At 49.7% G+C, this 13696-nt stretch overlaps 1 protein-coding gene across 2 annotated transcripts in view; it reads right to left on the reverse strand.

Moving 5' to 3' along the window:
- The window catches only part of Ninl (ninein like), a 67301-nt gene that overhangs the window by 25224 nt on the left and 28381 nt on the right, over window positions 1-13696 (reverse strand). The window contains exons 4-10 of one of the 2 annotated variants that reach the window (XM_038330373.1): window positions 11057-11232; window positions 9611-9677; window positions 6796-6986; window positions 5950-6099; window positions 2135-2299; window positions 1424-1560; window positions 739-879 (exon numbers count right to left, since the gene is read on the reverse strand). In XM_038330373.1, the coding sequence (XP_038186301.1) occupies window positions 739-879; window positions 1424-1560; window positions 2135-2299; window positions 5950-6099; window positions 6796-6986; window positions 9611-9677; window positions 11057-11232 (1027 nt within the window). The remainder of the gene's footprint in view (window positions 1-738; window positions 880-1423; window positions 1561-2134; window positions 2300-5949; window positions 6100-6795; window positions 6987-9610; window positions 9678-11056; window positions 11233-13696) is intronic. The other variant, XM_038330374.1, reaches the window with a different exon arrangement.

Consider the following 13696-nt stretch of genomic DNA (forward strand, 5'->3'; position numbering starts at 1 on the left):
GGCACACTCAATGTTAAGAACACAGATACTGGACTGGCCCCACCCAGCACACGGGAAGAGCTGAGTGAAGGATTTAGGCACAGCAGGACTGGGACTCTGGCCTTGGACAGGTCTCTCTAGCTGAGTGCCCAACCAAAGATGGAGAAGAGGGAAAAGCAACCAGTCTCTCTGGCCCACATCCTGACACACAGCTGGAAGATTAAGAGCGTCAGGCATTCAAGCACATAGCAGAAGCTGGCCAGGAAGCCTAAGACTCCCACAGTGGAGCTGGGGATGCTCCTTCCATACTGTAGCCCTTCAAGTCTTCATGCCGGGTTTTCTCCAATATCTGGTTAATAAACCCAAGAGCTAATTTTGTGTTTTTCTTCTCGGCCCACCTGGCCACCTCTCTCACTGACCCCTATGGGCAGTGCAGGTGCTGTTCTTCCAAATCACTCACCATCTTGAAATACAGGCAACTCGAGTTAAGGGAGGAGTCTGATAAATCCATGGATAGAGCCAGGGTTTTCCCATGGCTACAGGCACACGGGGGACACCAGGGGACACCAGGGGTCACTGTACCCACACCACTGCTTATCAGATGCAACCCTCCCTTTTAGAAAAGGTGTTCCCCAAAGTTGTCCCAGCTTCCACTGGCTCCAGTCAAACGGCATCCTTGGCCCTTGGCTGGTGCCCCCCAAAGTGGGGTTGCTCACCGCTGTGGCAGCCCGGGAACCGGAGCTGTGGGCTCACACCTACTTGATTTTCTTTTCCGTGAGCTGTTCCAGGGCGGAGTGGCAGTCGTCCATCTCTCTCACGAAGTCCAGGTTCCTCTTCTCAGCTTTCTCCAGGTCCTGCCTCGCCTTGTCCCGCTCACGCATCAGCTGCTCCACTTGCCCTCTGCCATGGAAGGACAGATGGAACGCTGCTGTCAGCCTGACAGACTTCCCTGAGCCTCACAGCCGAGTGTGACCTCACTGCCCCCCAACCACCTCCATTGGGCACTCTAACTATTGTTGTGGTCATTTTACCAGTGCGCATGTTAAGACGGGCAAATGACTTCCTCAATGGTAAGCTAAACCAGATCCCAGCCCATCGGAAAGGTTAGCATTCAAATGGACTTCCTTTTCCCGTTGCTAGCCTTACTCAGGAATCCCTTGGCTGCAGATCCCTCTTAATGCACAGGGTTTCCGCCTCCACAACAGTGAGCCCCTTTAATTTTGGGGACACATAATCCAAGCAGGAGCAGCAGTGAACAGCTATGGGCCCTCAGGCCTCCTCTGCTCTGTACATCTGAGCTCTGGTTACAAGGGCAGAAGAGCAGGGAACAGGTAGCCTGGGAGCCACCAGAGGAAACTCAGATGAGGCAGGGAAGGTGTGACCTAAGTTCCCAGGTGGACCCGGCCAGCGGGACCCTAGTCCCCATTCCCTGGTGGGCTCTTACTGCTGGTAGCTCAGTTCTTGGCGGTAGCAGGCCAGGGCTGCCTGTTGGACGACACCATCAACTGTCAGGAGTTCATTGTCAAGGGCCCAGGTCAGCTCCAAGAGGTTCACCTTCTCATCCACACTGAAGTCCAGGCTCTGGAATCAGCAAGCCCCAGAAGGCAGGGGGAAGTGAGGAGCTTGTCCAAATGTACTCTGTTAATCTTTGGCAGCTCAGGGACCCATACCCACAGTGGCAACTAGCACCTGCCTCTTCCCTCTTGACAAGTGTCTCTGGTTCTTGGGGTCTCCTTCTTAACCCCAGTAATTCAACACTGGGCTTCCCCATCATGCTGTGGTCCCTAAGACACCATTTCATAGGTGGATACATCCCCAAGATGGACAGAATTCTTCTTTCTGCCTAAACAAATAGAAGATGCAGTAAGGAGCATCTCACCTCAGCATATCACATGAACTGAGGAATGGGGCCCTTCCCCTTTGAAACCAAGTTCCAGACTGTTTTCTCTGTACTTTTACTTTCTGAATTAAATTTTCCTACATTTTCATTGCAAAACCTGATGGAAAACGTTCTTTTGGGGTTCCCCTGTATGGGGCGGGGGTTCGTCAGTACCCAGCACATGCTCTGCTGTGTTTATTCTCTGTGAACACATGGCCTCTCATGCCCCTTGCTCAGCCCCAGGGTTCTGGACACCACAAGCAGTGCATCCCAAACCTGTAAGATCTCCCTGCCATTCTGAATGCCCTCCTGGGCCCATGCGGATATGACTTGTTCGGGAAAGGCAAAGCCACTGCCATCGTCGACACTGGAGAAGAGGCGCAGGCCTGAGCACACGGACACGAGGGACGAGGTCGTGGCTGTATGGCAGCCGTTCTCCTCCTGTACATCAGGAAGGAAGATGATCTGAGTACTTGGGTGTCTTGAGGCTGTAGTTTCTGTGCCCTCTAACACATATCTCACCTTGCCAGCCTATGTTCAGTATCCTGTCTTCTCAGCCAGGCTTAAAACAAGAGAACACATACCCGCAATGAACTGACCTGACCCCCTTCGCTTGGGAAGAAGCATAGCATAGCCCGAGATTTATCTGGGATCACATGGTTCTACAAGGGATAGAAGTAGGCCCCAGCACCTGGCCTTGCAAGGATCCCTGGGTACCTGCTTTTATCTATCATTAGCACCTCATACCTGTTAGGCCTGAGTCAGCTCTGACCAACACAGCATCTTGTACAGAAGGCCAACAAAGGGAGCTGGCCATTTCTTCCCATGTTAAGAAAGTACATGCCAGGAAAACCCAGACTGAGAAAGGAAATTACAGACAGGTCCAGAAGGAAGGCAGAACAGCTCAAGAAGAACCGTACATTTCTCAGAACTCAGACCCACAGGCCAGCGCTAAGCAGTACTACAGAGGTTTATGGGACAGTAAAGTTGTCTTCCAGAGGGAAAGCTGCCCGCAAGCCTTCTTTACTACCTGAACCCAAGGGCAAGAATGTCTTCCCACCCTCTCCTGTTCCACCTGGGGTTCTTCCCGACCAGTCTCAGCTATAAGAGACCTTGGGAGTGAGGCAGGTAGTGCTTCCTTTATTCTAGGCCTGTGGTCGGGAACTCTGGGCACCCATTGGACCCAGGACCACACCCCATGCCCTGCATGATTTCGATGGGCTGCTGTGAACTCTCCTCATCACCTCCAGTGCCTGCATCTCCTTTTTCTTTTCAACATTCTTGTGCTGAAATATGTTCTCCAACACTTATCATCCCGTCCTCGCCCCATCCTGGTTTGCTCCTTTCTTGGACTTTGCTTTGACAACTCCCCCAGACCAGCCTGAAGATGCCGCATCAACGTGCAGCACCTGGGCAGAGCTTGCTGGCAGTTTTCTCATCACCTGCAGCTCGTCTCCCTTTCACCCCATACAGCTGCTCTTTCACCTGGCCCTGCCTCTCCTGCACACCCAGGGAGAGCTCTTCCTGACCTGTGTGGCTGTCTTACAACCCTACGAAACATACTGTCCCATTTGCAAAAGGAAACATCTCTACCAGGCCTAGTGATGACCACCTGTGCATAAGCCCTGATACCCCAATGCACCGAGGAACTGCTCTGTGCTCCAGCAGAAGGGCAGGGCTGACATGAGTCTCTCTGGAGCTGACACATTCACAAAGCCAGCAGAGCCCACACAGGACATGGTACGCTCAACCCTGCTCTCAAGCAGGTCACTCTGCTGAAATCCTTGGAGTCCTGAATGCTGCCCAAAGTAGGAGGCAGGCATTCTAAAACAAGAGACATAAGAAGGGCAGGAATTTAGTGTTCTACAAACTAAAGTCAGAATCTGTCCTCTCTCCACCTTGGCAGCATGTGCCATAATATGCTAGAGCAGTGTGTGCACGTATGCACTACGTACAATGAATATAGGCTAATGTTAATATTTACATACATTCATGTATATATTATGAGTAGGCGTGAATATGTGCTATGTATGCAAACGCACAGTAGGTTTATACGATAGATAAATATCTGCTGTGCTTATGGATGTGTCTACAGCAGGCACATAGCTACATTTGATAAACACTTACAGAAGATCTGGTTATACAGTGGGTGCACATATACAGTGAAGAGCAACTGTTTACAGTGGCTATGTATGTACAAAGCCTGCACACATGCTTACAATAGAAGTGTATATAATAAGATATGCTTGTACATGCATTCGCAAGAACAATGGATGTGCGCATGTCTACACTGGATGCACATATAGAACCTGTGTATGTGTCTACAATGGATGTGTATATATAGAACCTGTGCATGCCTTCAGCAGATGTGTACATACAGAAGGTAGAGTTACCAGTAGATACAGATATATACTGAATGTGCAGAGGCCAATAGTAGGTGGTGCAGAGACAAGACTAGTCACTCATGTACACTGGGTATGCATGTACCATAGATGTGAATGTTTCCCCAGGAGTTTCAACACACACAGTGGATGTATAGGTATGGTGGACTGAATGTCTCTATACTGGGTGAGACATGTACAGAGCCTAAACACATCTACATACAGTGGATGTGCAGGTAGAATAGATGCACACAGGTCTACATCACATGCACACATATAGTGGATTCACATGTGCCTTCAGAAAGTTCAAATGTACTATGGATGTGTACATGTCCAGAGAGGGTGTTCACATACAGAAAATATGTGTATATAGTCGATGAGTGTATAGTGAACATGTAAGTGTACAACTGGTGAGCATATACATTGTGAGTACATGGCAGATCTATACATAAAATGGAGGTGCTAGGTCTAAGCAGGAATTGCATGCATGGTAAATATGTGTGTACTCAATGAACTGTGCATGTACAGATGATGTGTGTACAGTGAGCACAGTACACTAGGTATGGATGTATGCAGCTGAATGCCTGTGTTGTACAGTGGTATGCAGGTAGTTTGTGAGCAGAGAAAACAAGATGGGAAGTTGGTCTAATATCCGTAGTGCCAGGAACATGGGAGCAACTTACCGTGTGCAGGAAAGAAAAAGAAATAAGGTATATGGAGAGGAGCTGCAACTTCTAGACCATGATCGCTGCCAAAGGTGAGACTTTGCCAATGAAGAGGCAACTTCTGGGAAGTACATGGAACACACAGTCCTCCTTATATGCTAGCCTTGGGTGTACAGGTAGCTGTTGGGCCTTCTAGAAGGCAGTTCTGACTCTGAGATCCCATTTGATAACAGTTGCCAATGATATCAAAGCACAGGAAAGATGGCCTCACTCAGAGGGGATCCAGCTGAACCAAAACTGAGTATGGCTCGGGAAGCCTCACCTTCAGGCTCTCAGTCTTGATTTTTGTGTTTGTCTGTAGCGCTGAGAACAGTGCTGGGATGGCACAGGCTGGGCAAGAATTTCACCACGGACCCACAACCAGCCCCTGGTATTTCTGACTTTAAGGGCTGATGCCATCTTGCAGTGCTTGCCCTGAGTTTCTTTGCCTATCTCCAGTGATTTTAGTTAAAAACTGAGATTCCCAAATGCACCTGCCCATACCAAGGCCTGTCCCCAGAGCTAGCTGGTACTTTGTCTTGGTGCTAATAAATAAGTGTTGGGCCAGTAGCCTCTGAGAAAAGTAAAATTCAGGACTTCAGGTCAAAAAACCCTCAATCCATACGGAAGAAGAATCCCAGACAAGCTACTCTACTTTCTAATCCATCCTCAGTGTGTAACAGGAGAGGGAGATGGTTGTCTCACTGAAAAACACCACTCAGTTGCACGCCTGAGAGGCCATGCTGAGGAGCTGCCATGTTCCTTACAGTGCATTATTCTCCAGAATGTCCTGAGGTTGATGCTCAGATTGTCCCCATGTTACAGATGAACACAGAGCCCATAGAAGGTGAAATATGCCGTCAGGAATGCTGAGGTCTGTGAACACGCTTACGCAGCTTCTGGGCTCAGGACCGTGACACTGGCACAACCACCAAGAAGCACCCTCGTCAGATCAAGGACCAATACCAAGTACTGCTGGCATTAGAATTTAATTCTCCCCTTTTACCTGATAATGAGACCAAGGCCTGTTTGGTTTGACCAGACTGGAAGCTTCTGGAACCGGAGGCTCATGCCCGAACAGGCCAAGCTGTAACTCTGCAAGACTCACTCTGCCATCTCCATCTTGATCCAGTTTACTGAACAGTTCTTCAAGTTCCTAGACAAAAAAGCCACCACCCTTCAGGCCTGGAGAGTTGCCTTGCTCTGTCCTTCTCGCTCTAAGTACCCAACAAGGGCACTTGGCTTATCCCAAACTAAACTGTCTAGCTGCTTAAACGAAGGCTGCTCAGCTGGTCTGAACCCTATTGTGGCCTTGTCAGAAGGGAGTGGGCAGCATCTGAATGTCCTAACTCTACAGATACTCAAGTGTCCACTGGGGACAGGACCTTGCTGGAAACCCAGCCTGAGCCTTATAGTTCATGGTCCATCATGGATACAGGGTAGGAACAATGACAGAAGGGACCTATGCTATCACCACAGCCAACTTCCTGCCAAGCCTTCCCAGAAGAATGGTGCACACACCGGGGGTGTAGCCAGGTCAAAGGCGCTGTGTTGGGCTGGGCAGAAGAAGAAGGAAGGGTATTTGTTCTGGGTAGAAGCCCGAGTGAGGGTTTTAGAAGCAGCTGAGACCCTTGAGGGCAGCCATAACGTTGTGAGGATGGACTGTGTGGGTGAAAATGGACTCTCAAAGGAATCTCAAACCTATGGCCAACAACCCTGAGAGCCATCAAAAGATTTGAGATTACAAATTACAGAAGCAAACAGCTGTATGGAGGTGAAATGCTTTTCCAGACCCAGCACTAAATGTGCCCTCTACAAATACCAAGTCACTGGGGCGGCCTCAGGCCTTCACCTGTTTCTCAAGACCGTGCAGCCCGATGCTTTGGCAGACCACAGCCAGTTCCTGCTCGTTCAAGTGACCAGTGCTGCCAACCCCCAGCTCATGCCAGATGCTCTGGACCTGGTTCTCAGGAGTGTTGAAGGAGGGGCTACAGGATTTCTGGGGTGTCCCGAAGACCTCACAACCCCAGGATTGCAGCTGGCCTGAAGCAAGGGAGGGTCACAGTTAAACACTGATAAATACACCCAATAACAAAGAAACCAAATGGAAGATTTAGCCTTATGGGAATTAGTTACTTTCATAACTAAACAAGTAACATAAAAGTCACTGTCCTCCAAGGAGAGCCAGGTCGAGGACTCCCAAATGACACCACGGGCTAGGTAGTGGAAAGCACACCAAAGGACCCGTGGCCAGTGCAGCCTGATCCAAGACATAGATAGCGAGATGTTCTGCCCAGTGTGGTGGACTGCTTTGAACAGGTTAATGAGGCCTAGAATCTACCCATGGCCCATGGGTAGTTGGAGCTAGAAGTTTCGTGTCTTCACAGATGGCCTAGTGTTTTTTTCACAGCACAGGCCGGCTCCACAAATGCATCTACTAGGCCCCTACCAGTCCCTTACAGGTGGCTTGGGGCTTGGCACTCGGCAGCCAGAAGAGTACTCAATCTCTTCACCCAGCTCCAGACTCCTCCCCGCTGGCCACTGAAGCCTAACACATAGGTTCCTTTCACCACGGGACTCTCCAAAGATTTACAACAGCTTCCTGTTGCCCTCGGGTCTCACGGGTCTATTTTTTCTTATGGTTTATTTAACTTTATTTTATGTGCATTGGTGTGATCCCCTGCAACTGAATCTTTAGACAGTTGTGAGCTGCCATGTGGGTGCTGGAAATTGAACCCAGATCCTCTGGAAGAACAGTCAGTACTCTTAACCACTGAGCCATCTCTCCAGCCCCCACAGGTCTGGTTTTAAAGAGCCCCACAGTGTGCTCCCCACTTGCTCACTGAAGCATGTGCCACACTCATGTTCTCACTGTTCCTCTTCCGAAATGCCTGCCCTCGTCTTTTGGGCTTTCCCCATGAAGCAGTGTAAAATCATGACTCCAGACTCTGACTCTTTCTTCCATCAATACCCAGGGTCTGTGGCTTCTCACCTCCTACCTCAGAAGCCTGGAGACAGCTTTCACCAACAGAACAAGAAGTCATGCTGTGTGGTTGCAGGGTAGGCTCTGATAACACAGAAGACAAGTCGCACAAAGTGAGAGGTGCTCAGACTGCTTCCAGCCCGTTGAAAGGCTCAGAAAAACCTGGGCAGTCCCTTGGCCAGCTCCTCAGGGCTTGCACAGTGGCCAGGAACAGACGTCACCCCCATGCTAGCAAGCTCCTTTCATCACTTCTGCAAGCACCACTGATGGTGGCAGTTAATTATACATTGTCTTTTGACTTCATGGTTTATTTATTGCATATGCACTGGGGTTTTGACTGCATGTATGTCTGTATGAGGGCATTGGATACCCTGGAATTGGAATTACAGACAGTTGTGAGCTGCCATGTGGGTGCTGGGAATTAAACCTGGGTCTTCTGGAAAAGCAGCCATTGTTCTTAACTACTGAGCCATCTCTCCAGCCCCCTACATTTTCTTCTTGCTTTGGAATTGTTTGCCATGGGCCTTGGTCTCATCTCCCCAGTTAAATTCCAGGACTCAATTTTTATGTGTGTGTGTGTGTGTGTGTGTGTGTGTGTGTGTGCACAAGTGAGCACATGTGCACACATGTAAATACATGTTCGTTTATATCTGTCAGTGTACACATGCTTGCTGATACACAAACATGTGTGGCGATGTCAGGTATGTTAGTCACTTACCACTTTATTCTCCAGGACAGAGTCTCTCCATGAACCTGGGGCTTACTGACTGGGAAAGACTAGGTAGTCAGTCAGTCAGCTCTAAGGATCCCACTGTTTTTGCCTCGCCAGCGCTAGAATTACAGTTGTGTGCTGACAAACTCAGCTTTCAATGTGAGTGCTAGGAATCTGAATGCAGGTCCTCTGGTTACATGGTAAGAACTCTCCTCGTGGAGCCAACCCAACTCATAAGCACTATTTCATTATCTTTCATTACAGAAGCAATGTAGGCAAAAGCGAGTTTATATATCACTTCCCTATAAGGCCTCCGTACTGTCTCTTAAGGTACTACTATAAAAAACTTTTTATGAATTTCTATACCCCCAGGAACATGTAATACAACTGCCATCCCAGAAAGGTGCAGATGTATTGTCCATCCGGCTCATCCCCGTGCACCCAGGGGCTGTCTGGAGCTCAGTGTCATACACAGACCGCAGTATCTCCGACAGCCAAGAACCCCTGGGCCAGCCACACTCTCCTGAAACTGATTTGCTCCAACTGTGGGAATCTGGTGGCTCTGTGAGGCTCTCCCAGAGCAGGAACACATGCTACTCTCTGCTGGGGAACAACTCAAACCCTGGTAGGGCCTGAGGAGACCCCTTCACAGCATGAGAACCTGCAAGCAGGCCAAGCAAAGCCCTTTGGTCTGAGACTCCTGGGCAATACCTGGAACCCACAGGCCATGGATCAGAGCGGCAGGACCCTGCAACCTCAGCCAGAAGCCTCTATCTCAGGAACTGGTCTCGGGGAAAACTGAAGACCGAGTGACCGTCTCATGGCTGTGACACCAACATTCTAGCCACTTCTGGAGAAGGAACCAAAGGGTTCACATACACGAAACATGTAGGTCTCCAGACACTGCCCTGTCCAACGATGGCTCTCAGAGCTCTAAGCAGACACAGCATGAGCCATGAAGCCATAGGTTACCTTGTGCTTCAAACAATTCATTCTGAGGCTCTTTAGCACTCTCAGCATCGTCATCTGACTTGAGGCTCTGCGGAAGAAGTGGAAAAGGGTGTGAGTACCCAGTGGGTGGCACAGTGGGCGAACCATCGGGAAGAAGCACAAAGGAGAGTGGGGTGGGAGGGGCCACTGAAGATGCATGCTGGGATGGAACCCTTCGGCTGACACTAACAGGTTGGGGGCCCACTAAGCGGAGCTTTGTGTGTTATGAAGACTCTCTCGAGAGCAAAGAGTCCAGATACTTGGGCTCCTTAGCATAAACTACCAGCAGGTAACAATGAAAACACAAAAAGCTCCTGTACCCCACAGCAGAGCGTGGCCAGTTTTACACACCAGCATTCGACAGGAACTGTATAACATCCCACTCGTGGGCCACCTACAACCAATACTGCGGTATCGTGGCCGTGTGCACAATCCTTTACCATCCCTACTAGTTCAGAAAACACAAGGGCTAGCCACTGACCCTTTAGGGGCTCTGTGGACAATACAGTCCATAGTAAGCACTGACGCCCCGGCCTGGAAGACAGGGCCATCAAGGATGTGTGATTTAAGTGAAAGCCTTACCACACCAGCAGACGGGAGCTAAAGCCAGTTTCTGAGCAAGTGCTCTGTGACCCGTTAGTTCCCGAATGAACACCTGGGCGACCAAAGCTCTACCCCTTTAAAGCTGCCCTAACTCTTGGAGGTCAGAACCCAAGGTGGCGATAAATACGCAGTTCCATTCTTGTAAGGCATTTAACTCGGCTGACAACAGAGTTCTCCGAGTCTGCACTCTGAGTCAGAGACGAAGGACCACAATGAAGGTGGAGAGTTGCAAGCTCGGACGTGTGTTCACCTCGCCTCCCCAGTGCACAGATTGCTTTACACACAGCAGGCAAGGCTCCACTGCTAGCAGCAAAAGGCTCAAGGGCAGGGGAAGTGTCAGCTCCCACATCTAGGAGGCACCTGCCGGCACCATGCCAGACTACAGATGTGTGGACTCTGGTATATCTGAGGCAGACAGCACTATGGATTCCAAACTCCCACATTCATTCCTAACCTGGAGGCTCACCAAAGGCTTTTTTTTTCCATTCTTTGGCATGTAATGTTCCTCGGTCGGGAAGTCCTAACTTGAACTTCCCACAGTGAGAGGAAGGAGTGGCTGGTGAGCCACGAAAGAGAAGTAAAGGTCATCACAAAGCTCCCACTGCTCCAAGTCTGAAGGGCGGTGGCCTGGGTACCATGGCTGCCCCAGAGAAGAGAGTTTCAAATGAAGCTCAGCTGCCACGCATACCCAGGCTGCTGACATCTCAAGGACCAGGAACTTGGTCCCCTGCCTGCATCCTCCAGGACCATGTGTACAGTGACAAACTGACAATTATGTCCCTAATGCTACTGGACAGTCTGGGTGGGGAAGGTGGGCTGACTCACCTCCACACTCTCTAGGGATGCAGAACGCCTCAGAGGTGACTTCACACTACCCTTGGCCTGCTGCTGTTCTGATCCATATTTGGTTGCAGTGGCAGAGTCACAAAGCTCAGGTTGGCTCCGACGGCCATACCACTTAGAGCCACTCATGTACTTTGGAGGGACAGCACAGGAAATAGCTGGAAAGAGAAAAGGAGACGGGGCAGAGAGGATGGCTGTGAAGCAGGCTGCAGGGCCTGCATGCCAACACGACCCTTTCTTAGAAGCTACAGGTCAGAGCACCAGTATGGCTCACAGGCACACTGTCGAGCACATTAGCCTGGGGACGCAAGGACACCGGCTGTCCTATTACTTGAAGCAAAACCGGAAAGCCAGCTTGGGCACGGAAGACTCCTGCTAAACACCGGGTGCTCTTTTCTTTCTCTCAAGCATATTTTAGGAAAACACCAACAGTCTAAGAACATGTAGCTAGAGAACTCAGGGTATTTTTCCAGAACTCCTTCCTTAGTGTACTAGACTCAGGGCCACAGACTGTGCTCCAACAAGCCAGGCTCAGCCACCATCGCAGTAAGTCAATTAGAAGAGCCAAATTAACAATAAAAGTAGGTGTACTCAATGTGGTCACATTAAGAAAGGGATAAAGAGACCCAGTATATAACCCCCTTGAGTCTATCTGCAGGGTCCTGCCTTGAGGTTACGGTTTAAGGCAAGAGATATGCATAATTCGGCACCCTGATCAAGGTATGGTTCTGCCTATCTGTGATCCATCACTGTCTTGACTCAAGTCTCTCCTGCAAGGCAGTCTGAAAACCTGCCAGCACTGTGTGAACTCCTTCTGCTTTCCTAGAGACAAGACCCCTCCACACACAACTCATACCAGGATTCAGCAACTTCCTTCCCTCAGTATGAGATTTCCGGGGGAAGTCCCAATTCCCTTAGCACCTTGTTCCAAAGGTCATGACAGCCCAGTGAGGGGCACATGTGTCTCTCTAGAAAATCTCCACTCTTGCTAGGTTGCTTTAGGATCTCAAGTCCTTGGGGCTGGAAGAGCTCTACAGGCAGGCATGGGCAACAGAACAAGACCAACTCTGCAGTCCTGTGCAGTCTGAAGGCCCACAGCAGAAGCAGCATGGACTACAGTCTCCAGACTGAAGGGAATACTCCAAACCTTACACTTTCTGGTGACTCCTTCTTTCTTCATCCAGTGGGCACATCTACACAAGCCTAACTGAGCACACGTGGAGAAGAGAGCGCAGGGAGGGCAACAAGAGAAGCAGTCATGGGATGTGGATTCAGGAGAATTCAAGATCAGGATTCTGAAGGAGGCCCCTAAGGAGACCTGGATGAACCCACTGAGGCCAGGCCTGGCTAGGATGTTGAGAAGCCCTTCACAGCACACATTATTCAGGTTTTATCAAACAGAGGGCAGCTTCATAAGACCAAGAAACATCTGGACTCTTTCCTCTGTGCTGACGGTCACTACCTGTCGGCCCTTCGGCCATCTGAGGAATCTGGATGACCTGAAGACACACGGTAACTGGGGATGAGGAACAAGGTTTAGTGGGGCCAATGCTGAGTTCCGCTCTGGATCTGCTGAACGTGAAGCGACAGTGTAGCGTTCAAGGTGTCTGAACACACACAGGGTTTGTTTCTTCAGGACACCAGACAGTCACCATTGAGTGTCGCTAATAACTGCTCTAATACAATAGACATTGGCAGGCTAGACAGGGTCCTTGAAGGGACAGAAGTCACGGGGCATGTTGATAGGAAGGAAAAATATCCATCCCACAGAAAGAAATCAAAAGAATATGTGAGAAAATGACCTGAGCCCAGAGTCAACTCCCCACAGGCAGAGAGAATAAAAAAAGCGGGGGGTTGGGAGGAGAGGGGGGACACAAGGTAAAACTTAGGCATGTCACTCACACTTCTTTGAGGGCTGTGGATACTGTTTCAGAGTCCACGCATGCTCTTTCTGGTCCTGGAGCCTAAACTCCATTCAGAGGCCCTGCAATGCTATTGTCTATCTGTGGTGTCAATAACTCTTTTAATGAACTTCAATATCTTCTGTCTCAGTGTCTTTAAGCCCCACTAAAGATCTTTTAGTCACGTAAACAGAAGAACAAAGGCAGTACAGTTTAGTTGGCAGCCAGCAACATGCCAACCAAGGCTAGAGAGCAGCAACACTTGCAAGGTCAATAGTCAGAGTTTCGGCCAGGGCTAGCAGCCAGCAGAAGTCAAGGTTAACAGCTAACAAGTGACCACCCTCCTATCTGAGAGAGTGGGGCATGGTCATCTCCCCAGGTGATATGTTAAAAGCATTAAATATCTCAATTGAAACTACCTCAGTCCTTGTCCAGTTTCTGCCATAAATCCTACTAAAAGCCCCTACAACATCTATCTGCAGTTTCCTTCCCTTGGGACCTCCTCCACCCTATGGAGCTACTCTTGTTTTCCCTTAAGAAATCTGGTTACTTGGCTCTCAAGAAGGAGCAATCACAGAACAAAGCCTCTCATCATTGACTGGCTTTCATTTGTAGGCAAGGTGTGGCTGGGTATAGTTCTCCTTCCTGTCCTTTGGGGAAGCACCTTCTGGTAGAACTAAGACGGAACCCCATCGTGTGCTGTGGAAAGCACACGACACCT

The sequence above is a fragment of the Arvicola amphibius genome, chromosome 5 (assembly GCF_903992535.2).
Source record: "Arvicola amphibius chromosome 5, mArvAmp1.2, whole genome shotgun sequence".
NCBI lineage: Eukaryota > Metazoa > Chordata > Mammalia > Rodentia > Cricetidae > Arvicola > Arvicola amphibius.